Genomic DNA, 18,230 nt, shown 5'->3' on the forward strand with positions numbered 1-18,230 from the left:
ATTCTTCCATTGAGATGTTTTCATTGCGACTGATTGGCAAATTGCCTTGCATCGACGTAAATGTTCATGTCGACATAAGATATCTTTCAAGTAATGCTACTGTTGATTCATTTGACTTCCATCATTCAAATAATTATACATGTTTTTTTTTTTTTTTTTTTATAGATGTTGTTTCAGTACTTTAATTGCCCCTTGCTGTTATGGTGTGTACTCATGCCATACTTTTTCTTGATAGAGAGTGATATAATCAGGTATCTCATTCCACTTCCATGGTGGTTGTAAAACTAAACCATCTTTTGCCGGGTGTGTAGTGACTCCAAGGTAACAACAGATCCAAAATCTTTGCATTGATTGCCTACATCCAGATTTCTGCCATCGGTAGATAGAAGGATGTCTGTGGAAGCAGCAGGGGAAGTGGTCAAACTTGCGCTGGAGTACAACCGGGCTACGGACAGTAAAGTGGTTGGGCTGGACCTCAGTGGTGACCCTTCAGTAAGTGATCATGTGACACTCGGGTATTAGTGCCCAGCTGGGGATCAGCGAATTCTTAACCTGTTGATGAGGACAAGTCCCAAGTATACACAGGCAGGTGTCTATGGAAAATGTGTGTTGTAGCAAAATCAGCCTTCCTACGGGTTAAGGTTCCCTATTAATCCGCAACCAGGAGACGTGCATCTACTAACATACAAACCGTAGTTAACTAACTATCAAGATATCTTATTGGACATTCCTTAAGTCCTCCCTTCACTCCCCTACATGTATATTTAGAGTTAGTTAGCTTGAACTAATCTCTTGCTTCTGAATAGTGCTGTTGTATCAACACATCAAGTGGCATACATAATTATCTTTGTACTGTTATACTGGTGTGGTGCAGTCTATGTGGAGGTGGCAAATTTCTCGTCCATTTGCAGCTTGAACAAAAAAACGAAGAAAATTCACCATCCCTTCTAAGAAGCCCAGTGTGGTTAACCAAATGAGGTCATACAAGTACCAGTAGTTACTAGAGTGCTAACTCGCAATATGCCCTGTACAAGAGTGTGCAGAGTGAGGTAGATTACCCCTCATGGTGGATAGTGCTCCTTGCAAGCATATTAGCACCCAAGGAGCTGTGGAAGGGTGCAAAGGAGTGAATGTTCAGATTGGAGTCAAGTTAGCAGCGGAATTCCGCAAGGAAGTGTACGAGGACCAATTCTTTTTGTTATTTTTATAAATAATTTGCCAAATATAAATAAACGTAGCAAAAAAAGCTGCTGAAAACTGCTTATCCAATGAAGGCCTGCCAATGGAGTAAAATGGAGTCAAAAGGGGCCTGAGCTTTCGATCCTAGCAGAATCTTCGTCAGAGGCAAAATGACAAACAAGCAGGGAAAGCAATCACATATAAGGACTTCACACAAGAACAGACAGGGACAGGCTGGGTACACAAAACAAAGAAAACAAAGAAGAGGGTGGGAAGTCGTGGGCAAGGAGCCCAACAGGTAAAGGGAGGGGGGGGGGGGGGGGGATTAGGGCAGGAGGGTCAGTAATGATCATGAGGATCAAGGGGGCAACCATTGAAGGAAAGGATGAATAGGGAGGCAACATCAAAGAAGATAAGGAACACCAGAAGGATAAAAGAGTGAAAAAAGCAACAGCAAGGGAAGGGGGGGGGGGGGGGGGGCTGAGCAAACAGAGAGCCCTAAAGGTGTACCAGGAGGAGGCAACAAAAGGAAGTAATCAAACATATCAAAGTACATACACACATAGTAATGGCAATAATGACAATGAAATAACAGTAATGAAAAAAATAAATAAATAAATAAAAAAAAAATAAATAAGTGGGCCACCATTTCAATCTACCCGATCATTCCATAACTGATATGACTCTACAGGGCATTGAATCTTTAGGCACTCGTCCAGACACAGTCAGAACCAGTAGAGAGAAGCTCTGGAAGAGACGACTGGATTTCAACATTAGTAAATGTAAGATTCTTCATATTGGAAGAAATAACCCAGGGGAAAACTACAAAATGAATGATGTAGAGTTGGAAGTAACCAAGCAGGAGAAGGACCTTGGCATTATTATAGATGAAGAACTTAATTTCCGTCAACATGTCTCAGCAGCTGTTCAGAAGGCAAATCGAACACTCCGGATTATACACAGGACCTTCTCACAAATGACAACAGAAATACTTCCCATTTTGTTTGTATCACTGGTTCGACTGATTTGGAGTATGGCAACATGTTATGGCATTTGAAATATAAAATGTACTCTGACAAAGTTGAAAGAGTGCAGAGAAGAGCTACTTGTATGATTCCTGAACTCAAATGTTTGTCATTGTATGAACAACGCCTAGAAAAACTCAGCCTGCACTCATTATACTACAGGAGACGAAGAGGGGATTACTGTTTATAAGTTGCTCAATGGAAAGTTGGGGATTTCTGCTGACATGTTCTTCGAACCAGCCATTCACTCATCAACATGCAGTCACAAATTCAAACTCTTCACCAAACGCTCACAGTTAGAACTGCGAAGTACGTTTTTCAGCGAGAGTAGTTGCCGACTGGAACAGATTGCCTCCTACATGTAGTGTTGTTGAAGTTTCCTCAGTTAATAATTTGAAAGATATGTTGGATAGACATTGGAGCGGGGAGAAATTCAAAACCTCCGTTCCTCTATGCACATAAAGCAACGGAGTTGAAGTTAATTTTATTATGTTGAGACCGGAATACTACAGGACCAGTCCTCTACTTCCGTATCAGATGTGATGTGATGTGCAGACTCAAAGTACATCCATCACAGTTGTTCTGTCAGTGCACAGAACACATGCACGTTGAGTGAAGTCAACCACCACTTCTGCTATATCTCCTTGTAATCGCAATTTCTTCTTTTTCCCCCAATTTTTGTTCTTTTTTCTTTTACTTAGTCCTTTGTCCACTTTCTATAGATAGTGAGTACATATATATAACCTCTTAAGGTGAACAGGATCAGATAAGTAGCAGGCAAGTTATACATTCTGATGACTGTGTGTCTACTTGTGTACCAAATTGATGTTAGAAAAAAATTATATTTTTAGTGAAATTTTATTCTTTTTAAAATGATGTGATGGTAGTTTCATACAATATCATCTGAAGAAACTTGAATTAATGTGGGAGCCTACTTTTTAGCCAATAACCATAGCTACATTTACTAGTAATCCTACTTTACTTTTCTTGCCCATACAATGTAGCTGAAATGAATTTATTACAGAGTTCCTGTTCTGGAAATACTGTATTTATCTGATAAGACATGTATCCTATTTAACAGATGTCTTGTCATATTCACGCAGCAATGGACTCTTTCTTCCACTCGTAGAAATATTTGGAGGAAAATTTTCTAAGTGATTATGTATTTTATGGGAATTGTCAATGTTGAGTATTTCTATTCATTTCAGTCATGCTTTGATTTTTTTTTTTTTTAATTCTGAAGTTCTCAGTCATTGTTGTGATCGCTCTACATGATTTTGAATCATTTGACCATTTTGTTTGGCTGAATAAAAATATGATAATAAAAATAATAATCTTTGTTTGGGGGAATTATGAGGCAGAATGTTTCTTCATTAACAATTTTATAAAATTCAAGAGATGTACCAAACATGTGACTGAAAATCAATACCGGTACTCATCAGAAGTAGCGTTTGTCAAAGCACCATTAATGATTTTTGTTGTCTTACAGAAAGGGAATATGGAGAGCATAGTTCCGTTGCTGAAGAGGGCTCGTAACAGTGGATTAAAGCTGGCCATTCATGCTGCAGAGGTAAGTCACATGATGAACATGAATAAATTTAAGTATGAACTCGGCTGTGAGATGGCAGAACAGCATATCTACATGCTACCTCTTTTCCTGTAAATTGAAACTTTACAGTTTTTTTTTTTCTGTGTGTATGATATTTTATTATAATATTTCACATTCTTCCTGAGAAGGACCAACAATATTTTTTACTACCAGTAGTTGTGCAAGTTGTGGAAATGAAATGAAAACAAAATTATAAAGTATCAGTGATATGTTGAATGCAAATTGATTTCAGTAGAACCCTTGTTTCAGGGAATATATTGCATAAATCAAAACATACAGTACCTTGTTTTACCACATGAACCTAGCCAAGCAATTGCTACTATGGCAAAACAATGTAAGTCTCAATTAATGACATGTGTACAGTACAAGTACCACAAAATCATTCTCTGCATGGTTCTGTGGACTGTGCACAGCTGTACAGTTCATTACTGTGTCAGTACGTGTTTGTATGGCGATACAATGTATCGTATGTTGAGACATTGTTTTGCCAAATTCATGATAGGCAAGTGTTGAGATCACTGCTTATGTTTTGTCAACAAAATTCTACCATTTCCAGTGGGGAGGGGATGTCAAACATATCGTGTATCTCTGAGGTTCTCATTTCAATATTTGGTTGAGAGGGTAGATTGCACTGAAATTAATTGAAATACACCTGTACATGTATTCATGTGAATAAGTCAAGTTTTCAAAATTGTCATACCTTATTTTCCATCTCATGGCCGTGCTGTTACACTATCCTTTCACTCTCCATTCACAGATAGTTCACTAATTTCATATGTGTGCTTGCGGTGTATGCTTGTCATTTTATTCATGTTTTCACATTTTCTGGAGAGCACATTACATGAATTCATTGCAGTTTTGCCTCTTTTAATTGCTTGAAATTGCTCGGGGAAAAAAAAATGCCAATGATGAAAATGAAGGAAAAATTAAAACTCACAAGGAAGAAATCATCCAAGTGAACACAACTGAAAGAACAATTACAGAGTATGTTGGTGAAAGATTGTTGACACGTTGATTCTGGAGAAAAAAAAAAAAAAGGTTAGTTTTTCGATCATGTGCATCTACATTGTATGCTGAAGTCTGGAAAAAAAAAATGAAACATAAAACATTAACCCAAATTTTAGAGATCAGTACTCTTGATGTGCATATATGAGTGTTCCTTTTCTTTTTTTTTTTTTCTTTTCTTTTTTTTTGGGGGGGGGGGGGGGGAGGGGATGATGTTGTTTTTGAAGCCACTGCCACTGAAAGGTGTTGGATGCATTCATTTCTCTGTGTGTCTGTCTCCCCATGCATTTAACCCAGATCTCGTTTGTGATAAGTTTGCAAAGGAACAAATGGGACAGAAAAAGGAAATAATAAAAAGAAAAGAAGAGAAAAACTAGAGATACCTGGATCCCCAGACTTCTGATGCATGAGATGTAAATCAGCTGATTACAGTTGTAGATTTGGGCTAACATCTGTCACATTTAAAGCTCCGTAAGCTTTAGCAAGTACTTCAGCTGAGAGCATCTACTAGTAATCACTTTAGTAGGGGATGGGTGGAAAAAAAAATAGAGAATCACACCAATAAATAGATATGAAAATGATAAGAGTCAAACATCAAATCTCAATATCTTTAACTTAAGCTTGCAATGGGCAATGGTAATGTCATATTGATAGGATGGACACAGTTAAAGAAAAAAACAACAAAGAATGATGTTTAGATAAATGGACAGGGATTATAGTTCAGACCTGAAGGTTAGAGGTCACTCTTACCTTGGGTAAGATTTTTTTTTTTTCAGTTTCCTGTCATAGATTCAGCAGCTCAGTGCAAATGCAATTACAATATGCAAGAAGAATAGTAATGAGCTTGGGAATATTTATATTGTGCAAAGATTAATGGAAGTCTTCATTGGTAAGCATTGTCTAGTCAGATCAAAGGCAGGCGATCACTTGAGATAGGCAGTGGTACCATACTAAGTAGTTCACTGCATGCTACAGTCAAATTGCTCTAGCTAAGCAATCTTGTACATTCTATTATCAAACTATCATGTCATACATTATACTACTTATGTTCAAGTTTTATTAGCAATTATATTACCCTTTGGAATACTTTATAACTGACTTTATGAAATTGGGGCTATTGTGATGACAAAGTGTACAACCATGGTGCATTTGCTGACCAAGTGTATCTATATTGGAACTGCCGAGGTGGCCAGAGTGACCAGCTGGTTGCCCCCGTCTCATCAACTAGACCAGTTGCGCTAGTGGTAAAAACAGTGATAATCGTCACTTAATTTCAGTCAGGTTTTAGCTATTCTGGCATTGAAAGTCTCAAACTGCTGGTAGCCAATCATTAATATATTCAAGCAGTTGCTTGGCAAACTTCGTATGGTGTTCTTTACGACATTCATACAATGTCATTACGCTACAAGTATCAGTGCAGTGCCTGACTTACTTAGGTTTCATATTGGTTTTCAAGTATCATGCTTACAAATGACTCAATTTCATATTGGTTTTCAAGTATCATATTTCAAGTATCATATTGGTTTTCAAGTATCATGGTACAAATGACTCTTTTTTTTTCTATACTTGTACTTTGCTGATTGTGTTTATGATGAGTGTCAGATGAATAACAAAATGACATGCGTGATAAGTTGGTGAATCAAAATGTAATCTTGCGTGATTGATTATGTTCACGAAATGTTAATTTTTGTACAAGCTATGTTGATCTTGCTTGTCTCTATCAAGCAAGAGATGTGCAGTTTCCCCTTTCAAAGTCATCTTGTGTAGTGGCTGTTGGGGGGGGGGGGTCATGTTTTATTCAGGGACTGGCTCCTTTCCTGGAAAGCTGACACAATGTTCACAGATCACCATGGCCCATCGCGTCTTGCCTCATGCCTTCACAACTTTTTGCGACGAATGCTGGTTTGTGTATTGCTGAAGTCTTCAGGGTTTTTAGTTGGTCATTTGCATTTCAAACATTTCAAGATGGCATATTTTTTTATCACATCTTGTTGGACTATACAACAGTGAACACATATTTGTTAAAGCTCCATGATTTTATTAAGTATCAAGTATCAAAAATAAAGAGAGAGAGAGAGAGAGAGTGTGTATGTATGTGTGTATGTATGTGAGTGAGAGAGAGGAATAGCGGAGAGAGACAAATTATGCGTTTGTGCTTGTATGTCTGTGTTGTGTGTGTGAAATGTGAAATTAAAAGAAAGTGGAGAAGAACAATTTTCTGACCATGTAAGCTTACACATCATGAGTGTACGTCACCAGTCTAATACAGTATTCACATGAATGAACTCTAGGTATAGCTTAAAAAACCCTTTACATGTTTGTAACTAGATTGTCTGTTTTTACTCATGTCACGTGATGAAAGTGCCAATATGCCCATTGGACAATGTTCTGTACTTATCAACAAAATAAGAAATTGTTTCATATCTAGATACATACTTACACCCAATAACAGCAGAGGGTCACGTTCCTCATAATTTTGTTTATATTATTTTATATATTTTTTATTCTGTGCTTAGTCAGTAAATTGATTAAATAATTTATCTATTTTATTATCAACATTATTATCTTCATTTATTTTATTATTGTTATTTATTAGTATTAAATAATATTATTATTATTATCATTATTATTACTATTATAATTATTATTATTATTATTATTATTATTATTATTGTTATTTATTAGTATTAAATGATATTATTATTATTATCATTATTTATTATTACTATTATAATTATTATTATTATTATTATTATTATTATTATTATTATTATTATTATCGTCATCATCATCATCATCATCCAAAGGTAGGACCTACAGCTGTATATAAATATTTGTCAGAAGCTGGCCGCTTTTATTGCGCCTTGATCCAGTATGCGTTAGTGTAATGGCAGCCTGACTGGAATGTCACATAACATATGTCGATAGGAGTGAGTGAATGAATGCAGGTGAAGGCCTGCTAACAGTTGATATGTTGTAAATTACTTGAAGCACCACCACCACCAAAAAAAAAAAAAAAAAAAAAAAAAAAAAAAAAAAAAAAAAAAAAAAAAAAAAAAAAACGAAAAAAATCCAGAACAAAACACCAACAAACATTATTAACAAACAACAGTGACAATATTGAATATGGTGACTATGAAATACATAAAACTTGTAAACATCATTATATGCATATATATACCTACACATGGGTCTAGGGCAATTACCCCCTGGGCAATTACCCCGGACCCTTCCCCTGTCCCTAATCCTAATCCTAATCCTGAAACTAATCCTAACCATAACCCAAACTCCTAACACTAAACCCAACCCTAACCCTAATCCTTAACTCTAACCTTACCACTAACCAGTATTTAGCCGGGGGTAATTGCCCTCGGGGGGTAATTGCCCGGATACGCTACACATAATTCATATTACATTGTTTACCACGGTACGTTTGAACCTGTCCCTCTTTTACTGTGATTTAAAGGGTTCGGTTATCGTAATCAAGTTTCGCCGAGTTTCAGTTTCAAGTGCTTTTTTTTTTTTTTTTTTCGTTTTTCTTGTCCGTTTTGTCTTCAGTGAATTTTTGTAAACCTCTTAACTCTTAAAATGCACGGCGGGCAGGAATGCTCGAGGCAGAACGTAGTATAAACATATCAACTGTCATCTTGTTTCCCCTTTTCTCTAGCCATCGAGGTACAGATGCTGCCAGATGACTGACACAGCTCTATGTTTGGCGTGTGTCGGATGAGTCAATGACGTGTTGTTTGAGCTATTAAATTTCCCACCAGGGGGCGCTGTCTGACGGTCCACTCGTGTCTTCCGTATTGACAGAAGAACGATAGTCACTGCTGGCGAGATGAATTTGCAGTGGAGCGAGCGCTCATGAGGCCGAAGCGACATATTGGTATTTGATACCATGGCCCTTTGGGTGTTTGCCAGCGCAGACCCACTTCATACTTGAGATGTAACCCTGGGTGTTCTTTTTTTGATGGCACGATCACCGCGTTAGCACATGAAAGTAGAGATTCGGCAGACGCCTTGAAGTTTCCTGTTACAGCTCGTCAGTTGACACTAGAAGGAGGCGAGCTGGTGGCGTGCATGCCCCCCCCCCCAAAAAAAAAAAAAAAAACCAAACAAACAAACAAACAAACAAAAAACACAACAACAACAAACAAACAAACAAACAAACAAACAAAACAAAACAAAACAAGGCGAAACAAGTTCGAATTTGTGGTGACCACCGAGTCCCGTACAGTTGTGTTGTCATGCTGTCTTCATTTTGAGAGGCCAAACCACTCTCTGTCAGATACGATGTAAAGTGGTGGCCAATGCACGGAAGAGGCAGAGCCAGAGATCACGCACTTTAAACATCACACCTTGCTCACCGCAAGAGCAGGGTTCAATCCCGGTGATGAAGATCTTATAACACATGTATGCAAACTCAATGAAGTGGTATGTTTGACATTCCGGGAAGCTCGTAATGACAACCCCATGTTGTTCCCCCAAGATTGCCCTGAGCTTAAGCTGGCCAGCGAGCGGCAAAGACATTCACAGGTACAATAGTAAAAGTAGCAATCCACTCGTAGAGCAAGTCTGAGATCCATGGCGCGCTTTCAGTACCTCTCGTTCTTTGCGGGTATAGCTGGTCTTCAACCTTGACACACTTTTCTTTGGTAAATGTAGCAGTCCCACAAAATGTTAGCATTATTACAACAACAACAACAACAAAAGAAGAAGAAAAAGAAACAGAAAAAAGGAAAGAAGAATAAAGTTATTTGAACCAAAGTGCTGGTTCTTCTGCCATCACTTGGATCACAATTACCTGAATTGTTTCTCACTGAAATAATCTCAAGTTCCGAGTGTTGAGATGGACCTTCCTCTAGAAATGCTTGTGGAAAGAAATAAAATGAGATAAAATGATAATGATTGTGGCCAGAAATGTAAAGATATTCGCACCCGACAGCTGCAAACCCGTTCCTTGATAGGTTACCATGACTTACAAGTTACATGAAATAGTGTACGACTCGGTTTCTTATGGAGTGAGGGAAAGACGAGAACAGATAACCTTAAGGAGAATAAGAAGAAAAAAAATTGGTGATACTGTTGCATAATAAACCTGTCGGCAACTCTTCACCAATCATATGAATTATGATAGCATTTCTCATGAATAAATTGTACCGCGAAATGATTTGAGCTCGTGTATTTTTTCAACGTGTATCATTTTCGTTATATTTCAAGTGTTCGTCCTCTTTGTGCGTTTCAGGGTAAAGAAATTTCTTGATGACGAGTTGCTAAAAGTAAATTCCCAGTGTCGGACGTGGTTAATACAGTGAATTGCGCTAATTGATCTGAATGATTATTTTCTGAGAAATATTGATGAGGGGTATCTGACCGGTGCAATTTTCCTTGACCTTTAAACGTGCTTTTGACTCAGTGAGTCATAGTATTTTGCTGGATAAACTGTCATGTCTTTAGTGAGAGTGCGCTCTCATGGTTCACCAGTCACTTTACCTGGAGGGAACAATGTGTATCTGTCAATGTGGTAATGTTGGATTTTAAAACTGTTCAAACAGTGGCAACAGGGGTCACTTCTGGGACCGTTAAATATTGTTTTCCGTCTTCATCAATTGACATGTGTCAATTGCCCTTTGACTGTAATACCAAAGTATGTTTGTATGCGGATGACACAGCTGTGTTTGTCCGCTCGAAGAATGACAATGTTATCTCAGAGCTGCTTCAAACGGAAATGAGAAAAGTCTGTACAAGTGGTTGGATAAAAATGCTATTTCAAAAAGATGGCGGCGCACACTAATGCGTGAACACGTGTGGATTTTCGTGCCCTGAATTTATTTCAATTTTAGTCTTAATACTGCTATTTTTTACATCGTATGGACAGTTGTGAACGCAAGAATGGACCCAACCTCCAGCCCGGCGAAGAAAAAGGTAAAAACAGGCACACTTTCTGATGTTTCTGTGATTCCAAACGAAAACTTGAGTGTACCTACAGCGATGCCGGACGATGAAGAACAAGCCCCGGCATGGGCCTGGGCGTTTGAAGCCCGTATGCACGCTAGATTTGAGCAGCTGGCTGCGGATTGCCGAAACAGCCACGGCCTTCTCGAGCATGAGATTGGCGAGGTATCTGACAAAGTAAGCAAACTGGAAATTGCATTAGCTAAGGCAGAAGAAAAAATCGACGACCTAGAAAACCGCTCGCGGAGATCTAACATTGTTATTTTCAACCTGCCAGAAACGGAAGGAGATGATGCCCATGAGGCTAGCGCGAGTTTGAAATCAGTGAAGCTCCTACTTGCTGAGGCCAAGATCAACATAAACATTGAAGACGAGACCTCCAGAATCCATCGCACACCTACATACCGTAGCAACCAGAAGAACTCTCGCCCTCGCCCTATTCATATCGGGTTCAACAGTTATCGTGTAAAAGAACGAGTCAAGAAGGAGCTGATAAAGTTTGTTTCAGGCCCAGACCAGAGATGCAGAAAGATTTTTGTCAACGATGATATGTCTAAGCGGGTGTTGGACCAAAGAAAGGCTCAGCTGACCAAGTTCAAAGCTCTCAAGGAAAAAGGTTTCAAGCCTTTTTTTATCTACCCAGCCATTCTGAAGGCGAGAGATTCTTCGGGCAGGATCGTAACACCAACGGCAAATACCGACGTTCCCAGAGGAAGTTAAACAAGGTGTCTTGTTTCATGCTTCAGGAGCACCAGATCGGATTTTTTTTTTTTTTCATATTCGCTGTTGTATGCTTTTTAAACTGTTTTTCGTGATTATAAAGGCATCTCAGGATGGAAGTCCAGTTAGAGACATGTGGAAGATCTGGTACACAAGAAGAATATCAACATTAACTACTGATAACTGATATACTGTTGCAGAATATACTGAACCAATGTTACTTCTTGAGAGAAAAAAAGGAGAGGAAGCCGATTTGAAAACTCCAAGACTTTATTCCATTTTCTGGTAATGTTGTCTGCACTTGGCTGTATTATTGTTTGCAAGCTTTTTATTTCATTCTGATCGAGATCTAATTGATATCGTTTGTTTCACTGTATACAAAGTAGAATTAGTGGTACAGTAGTTAGTAACTTGTATAATGGGTGTGTTTTGTTGTTATTTTAGTTTAGTACTGGTTAAAGAGAAGAAGTCAATACAATTGATTATACATTACACTCATAATAGATTCTTATTATTTTTTCAAATGTTATTATCATTTTAATATTTTTTTTTTCAAATTTTTGATCTTTAAGAATAAGATCTTCATAATGCAAGTTTGTTGTAAAAGATTTTATCGGTGTATTTTAAAGTAAAATACCCCTTTTTTTCTTCCGTTGATATCTTTACTGTGGAAAACTAAATAAGGTAAACTTATTTTTATTTTATTTGGAATAGTAATTACATTTAATTAATATAACTTATGTGGATTCCATTATGTTGTTAGCAGAAAAAAAAAAGAAAGAATTTTTTTTTTCTTTGAGGGGGGCCCTGAATGGTTGTAGTATTGACTGTTCATATGATATATTTTGTATTTCATTTTTATTTTGTACCAATTCATATGTAATATGAAGGGCACGATTATGATATGCGTTTACGCCCCCATGCGCCGGTGGCCATTGAGGCCACTCCAAAAGTTGCACTTTTGGCCCGGGCCGTTTCACAATTTGAGGCCCGGTGCCACCCTATCTTGTGCACCCATCCTTTTGTTTTTGTTTTTTTTTTCCAATTGTTTTTCTTTTTTTAATCATACCAATTTTTTCTAATCTCACAGCAGCCGCAAGTATTATTCAGTATGTTTTTGTATCTCATAATTTTATTTTGTTGGCAGTTATTTTGTCTCAGGTGCTCTTGCTCTCAAACTTATTGAAAGTCCTGTATAAAGGTAATAAGAAATGGACTGTTTTCCCCACATTACAAATATGGATTTAAAACTTGCAACATTTAATTGCAGGGGAATTCAAGATCATGTAAAAAGACGCAAAATTTTTCATTATTTAAGATTCATTGAGAGTGACATAATTTTTCTTCAGGAAACCCACTCTTCAAAATCGGATGAACAATTTTGGATGCAACAATGGGGTGAAAAATCATGGTTTTCCAGCCATTCTTCAAACAGTAGAGGTGTAGCCATTCTAATTCGAAATAGGGTTTCATTGGTCCTTGACTCTTCTTACATTGACCCTTATGGAAGATACCTCATTATATCTGCTAGTATTAATGAAGTTCCTTTAGTTTTAGTAAATTTGTACGGTCCAAATAATGATGACCCCAATTTTTTTCTTGAAGTCTTTAACAAAGTAGACCAATTTAAATACGCTTCTATTATATGTGCTGGGGATTTTAATGCTGTTTTGGGCCATCTGGACTATCAAGGGGGTAGGGACACCCACTCTAATGTCAAATCAAGTGAAATGTTAACAACACTTATGGAAGAATTTAATCTTTGTGATATTTGGCGTACTTTTAATCCAAACCTTAAACAATACACCAGACATCAAAAAAATCCTAAAGTGTTATCCAGGATTGATTATATTCTTGTTTCTGATAACTTTGTTACTAATTGTTCGCAATCAAAAATAAGTCCAGGTATTCAATCTGACCATTCCCTCGTTACATTAAATTTTAAAGGTGCCCAACCACTAAGGGGTCCAGGATTTTGGAAATTGAACTGTCAGTATTTACACAAAGATTCAGATTTTTGTACAATCATTAGGGACAACATTGAAGAATTTAAACTTATTAATTTTAAAAGTAATTGTAATCCAAATATTTTATGGGATGCGCTTAAATGTACCATTACCGGCATTTGTATAGAATATTGTGCACGTAAAAAGAAAGAAAAGAATTTCGTAAAAAGAGAACTTCTGCGGGAAATAGAGGAGGTAGAAAAAAATTGAGTGTTGACTTAAATGATGAGCTTCTTAATGAGAAGGATTTTTTAACCCAAGCCTTAAATGATATTTTGGATGAAGAAACCAAAGGTTTAATTATTCGCTCGCGCATTCGTTGGATTGAAGAAGGGGAAAAAAGTTCAAAATATTTTTGTAATTTAGAAAAGAGGTCTGAAGAGAAGAAAAGTATTTTTAAATTAAAGAATGATGATGATGAGATTATTGTTAAGCAGGACACTATATTGGAAGAAATTTATTCATTTTATCAGCTCTTATACTCAAAACAATGTGATAACAATTTAGGTGATGAAAAAGATGTTTTTTTAAATTCTATTGAAATTCCCCAATTAAATGAAGTTGATAAGGATTTTCTTGATAAACCACTTTCAAAGAAGGAATTGTATGGTACAATTACCTCAATGAAACATAACAGGTCACCAGGTTTGGATGGGCTACCCATAGAATTTTATATCGTGTTTTGGAAAGACATTTCTGATTTACTTTTAGATTCGTTTAATTTTTCCCTGCAGAATGGACTAATGTCTAGTTCACAAAGAAATGGATTCATTACTTTGATTCCCAAAAAAGATAAAGATCATTCCTTTTTGAAAAACTTCAGACCAATTTCTCTTTTAACAGTAGACTATAAAATTTTAGCCAAAACTTTAGCAAATCGTTTAAAAAAATGTCTCTCGGATTTGATCCATCCAGATCAATCTGGTTTTTTAAAAGGAAGGAATATTGGAAATAACATTCGCTTAATTATTGATATAATAGAATATACAGATTTAAAGCAAATTCCTGGAGCAATTCTTCTCCTTGATATTCAGAAAGCTTTTGACAGTGTTTCGCATGATTACTTGTATCGGGTAATGAGAAAGTTTAATTTTAGTGATAAATTTATTGATTGGATAAAGGTATTTTACTCAGGTAGGAAAAGCTATGTTTCAAATTATGGACATTTGACTACACCAATAAATATGGAACGAGGTATTTTCCAAGGGTGTCCTATATCCCCATACCTGTTTTTGTTGGTTATCGAGTCTATGGCTCTTGCTATTAGACAAAACCTAAATATTAAAGGTATCCCAGTGGGCGAAAATGATTTGAAAATTTCTTTGCTAGCAGATGACTCTACTTGTTTCATTGACGGTTCACAAAACTCGTTTAAATCACTTTTTGATACTATTGGTTCATTTTCTGAGAGTTCTGGCTGTAAGCTTAACATCTCTAAATCAGAAGCAATTTGGATTGGTTCTTTAAAGGGTTCTCAAAAATTTCCATTTTCGGAGAAAGGTCTTAAATGGAATAAAACTCTGGGAATAAAACTCTGGGTATTCATTTTTTTTTTTCTCTGGGTATTCATTTTTCTTTGAACATAAGTAATCTGTATGATCTTAACCACAAGACAAAGCTTAAATCCATTGAAAATATTTTGAATTGTTGGCGTGTAAGAAATTTATCTCTGGTCGGGAAGATCTGTGTTATAAAGACCCTATTGCTGCCTCAACTTCTGTATTATTTTTCGGTATTATGTATAAAAATACCAAAGAAATTTTTTAGACAAATAAACACAATACTATATAAATTTATATGGAGTGGTGGAAGTGATAGGGTCAAAAGACACCTCTTGTGTAATGATTACTCTTTGGGTGGTTTAAAAATGATTGATCCATACATGTTTTCGATTGCACAAAAAATGACATGGGTCGAAATGCTTCTTGATGATAACTATCAAAGTATATGGAAATTTATTGAATTATGTATTTTAGATGATTTTAGTGGTAGAAAAGATATATTGTGGAAAGCACATCCCCCTGCATGTATTTTGAACAAATTAAGCTCAAGTCAATTAGCCGAATCTCTTCAAACATGGTACATTTTTAGAGAAAAAATTGTTAAAGATGAATTTAATACAGCTTTTTCTGCAATTGGTTCTTGTCAATGCATTTGGTTTAACAGAAGTATTCGTTCAAAATCCAAACAATACTTCTTGTATGAAGATTGGTTAGACAAAGGTATTGTCTTTATAAGTGATCTACTCAACCCTCCCCATCCAGGTTATAAATTATTTGAAGAACTGATTTTGGATTACGATATTAGCAAAAAGGACAGGCGGAAATACAATTTTTTATTGAAAAATATTCCAAAAGATTGGTTTGTTTCCTCTGATTTAACTCCAGACAAAATATTTGAGGAAATTAAAGCAAAACTTTTAAAGACTCAAAAAAATCCAAAGTTCCCTTACAGTATAATACAAGAAACATGTTATCCAGAAAGACAGACTGTATTTTGGAGTGACCTCCAAGAGTCCGATGAAATCAATTGGGAAAAGGTTCATGTGAACAACTTTTTATGTACCATAAATACACGTATTCGATCTTTTTATTTTAAGCTATTTCACAGAGCTATAGGTTTGAATAACTTTCTATATAAAATTAAAAGAAAAGATTCTCCCAATTGCTCATTTTGTAAGAATGCCCCTGAAACCTATATTCATATTTTTGTTCAATGTCCTTCAGTTCAACCCATTTGGGAGGATACTCTTAAAGCTATCTCTCAGAAAATCAATAAGCCACTAAATGTTTCATTATTTGAACAAATGTTTGGTTTTGATTCTGATAAATTTTTGACATATCTTTTTCTTTTACTTAAATATTATATATTTGTAAATTTCAAAATAAACCACCAAGCTTTAAAGGTTATAAATCGTATGTCATAGCCAACAAGGAGCTTGAGTATAATATTGCTAAAAGAAATAACAAACTTTCGATTCATTTCAGGAAATGGAGATTTGATCTGTAAATAGTATTTTTAGTTTTGCAGACGACATCTCACATGGGTCTGTATGAGTAGTTTTAACCTTGGCATGTTTTGATGGTATACAATGTGTATGTATTTTACATTTCTGCAGAATCAGCCATAATTTTGTATTATGTATAATTCAAGAAGTTGGTTATTTTATATGTTCTGTGGAATTGGGTGATTCAAAAGCTTTTTTGGTTTTTAAGGCTACATTGCCCATACAGGTCTGTGGATGATGTTTTATGGGACATTGTATTAATTTGTTAAACAGGAAAGCTTAATTGCTATTGTCAAATACATGTATCCATGTATTCGTATCTTTATCTATAAATTGAAAAACCCCTCATCTTCAATAAGTTATATATATTTTTTTTTAATGTAACACAATTTTTCATATTCTTAGTACAAATTGTACATATTCTGTATGTGTCATGTTAGTGACACTTAATGTGGATGGGGTACAAATTTTCATGAGACAGAAGGACTGCCTTAATTTTCCCTTACTAGTAAGTTAGATTACTACTAGTATACTGTACTAGGATTGTAGGTACATGGATGTTGAGATATTTTATCATTTGTTAAACCTGAAAGAATGTTATGTACAATAGTACATACATGTACTTATTTGGGTTTTGTATGAGTATTATGCAAAATTTGTTTACATGGTTTATGCTGTTTTAGGTTGTCTTCCATTCCAGCGAGTCACATACAGTTTATACTGCCAGCAGGTTTCGGGAATGACTCCGGCTTTCCGTTGGTGGCCTTGTGTGCCTGCTGGGTGGGTTTGCTGCTCTCTCTATTCCGGCCTAACCCGATCGGCTCTGTGGGCAGATTCCATTTTGTATATTGATTATTGTGTGTGGGTATGCATGTTTGCGTAAGTGTATGAAGAAAGAAGGGTCGAGTAAAGAGTATCGTAACTGTGGGTGGATGATTTGTCATGTTTAACTAAAAATGTAACACTCGAATAAAGAATGGAGTCTGCCAGGGGCCCGCATTGGTGCTGGTGGATTGAGCGGCGGTCTGGCTGGCGTGTTCGCGGGCTTATCGGCGGTTTACTTGGGACATCTCTCGTAATCCTGCATTATTTTGCTTTAAGATGATTTGTGAAAATGGGTGACAACTGCTATTTGTGAAATACTTGGTATGGCTGGTTTTTTTTTTTGTTTTGTTTTGTTTTGTTTTGTTTTATTTTTATTTTTATTTTTATTTTTTGCTTTCATTGTTTTAATGTTATGTATGATTTGTTTTTGAAAATCAATAAAAAAAAATAAAAAAAATGCTATTTCACTAAATACAAAAAAAAAAAACAACAACAACAAAAGTAATGTTGATAGGCTCCAAATGGAAAACAAAGAGCTTTTCGCTTTCAGGGAAGCATGGAAACGAACCCATTGAACAAGAGCATGATTTTAAGTACCTTGGTGTGATAATAGACAGCCACTTGAATTGGGCCAAGCACGTGGACCACACCGTGCAGAAAATTTCTAGGACGATCTGTTCCCTCTCAAGGACAAAGAGTTATTTACCGGGTGAAATATACTATACTATAGTATAGTATGAATATACCTCACCTCGATTACTGCAATGTTGTATCGGGAAATGCAGCCAGTTGTTACATAACGAGGTTACAGAAGCTTCAGAACAGATTCGTTCGATTTTTTATTTTTTTATTTTTTTGACCCCATCACACGAGATAAATGCTTCAGAGACTAGGCTGGC

The 18,230-nt window shown here is 36.2% G+C and overlaps 1 protein-coding gene and 1 pseudogene across 1 annotated transcript in view; both read left to right on the plus strand.

Moving 5' to 3' along the window:
* Positions 1-18,230, plus strand: part of LOC140230865 (N6-Methyl-AMP deaminase-like) — a 40,775-nt gene that overhangs the window by 8,205 nt on the left and 14,340 nt on the right. The window contains exons 5-6 of the mRNA XM_072311009.1: positions 366-492; positions 3,694-3,774. Of these exons, the coding sequence (XP_072167110.1) occupies positions 366-492; positions 3,694-3,774 (208 nt within the window). The remainder of the gene's footprint in view (positions 1-365; positions 493-3,693; positions 3,775-18,230) is intronic.
* LOC140230370 (uncharacterized) lies at positions 14,684-16,508 on the plus strand (annotated as a pseudogene).

Source organism: Diadema setosum, chromosome 7 (assembly GCF_964275005.1).
Source record: "Diadema setosum chromosome 7, eeDiaSeto1, whole genome shotgun sequence".
NCBI classification, from domain to species: Eukaryota; Metazoa; Echinodermata; class Echinoidea; order Diadematoida; family Diadematidae; genus Diadema; species Diadema setosum.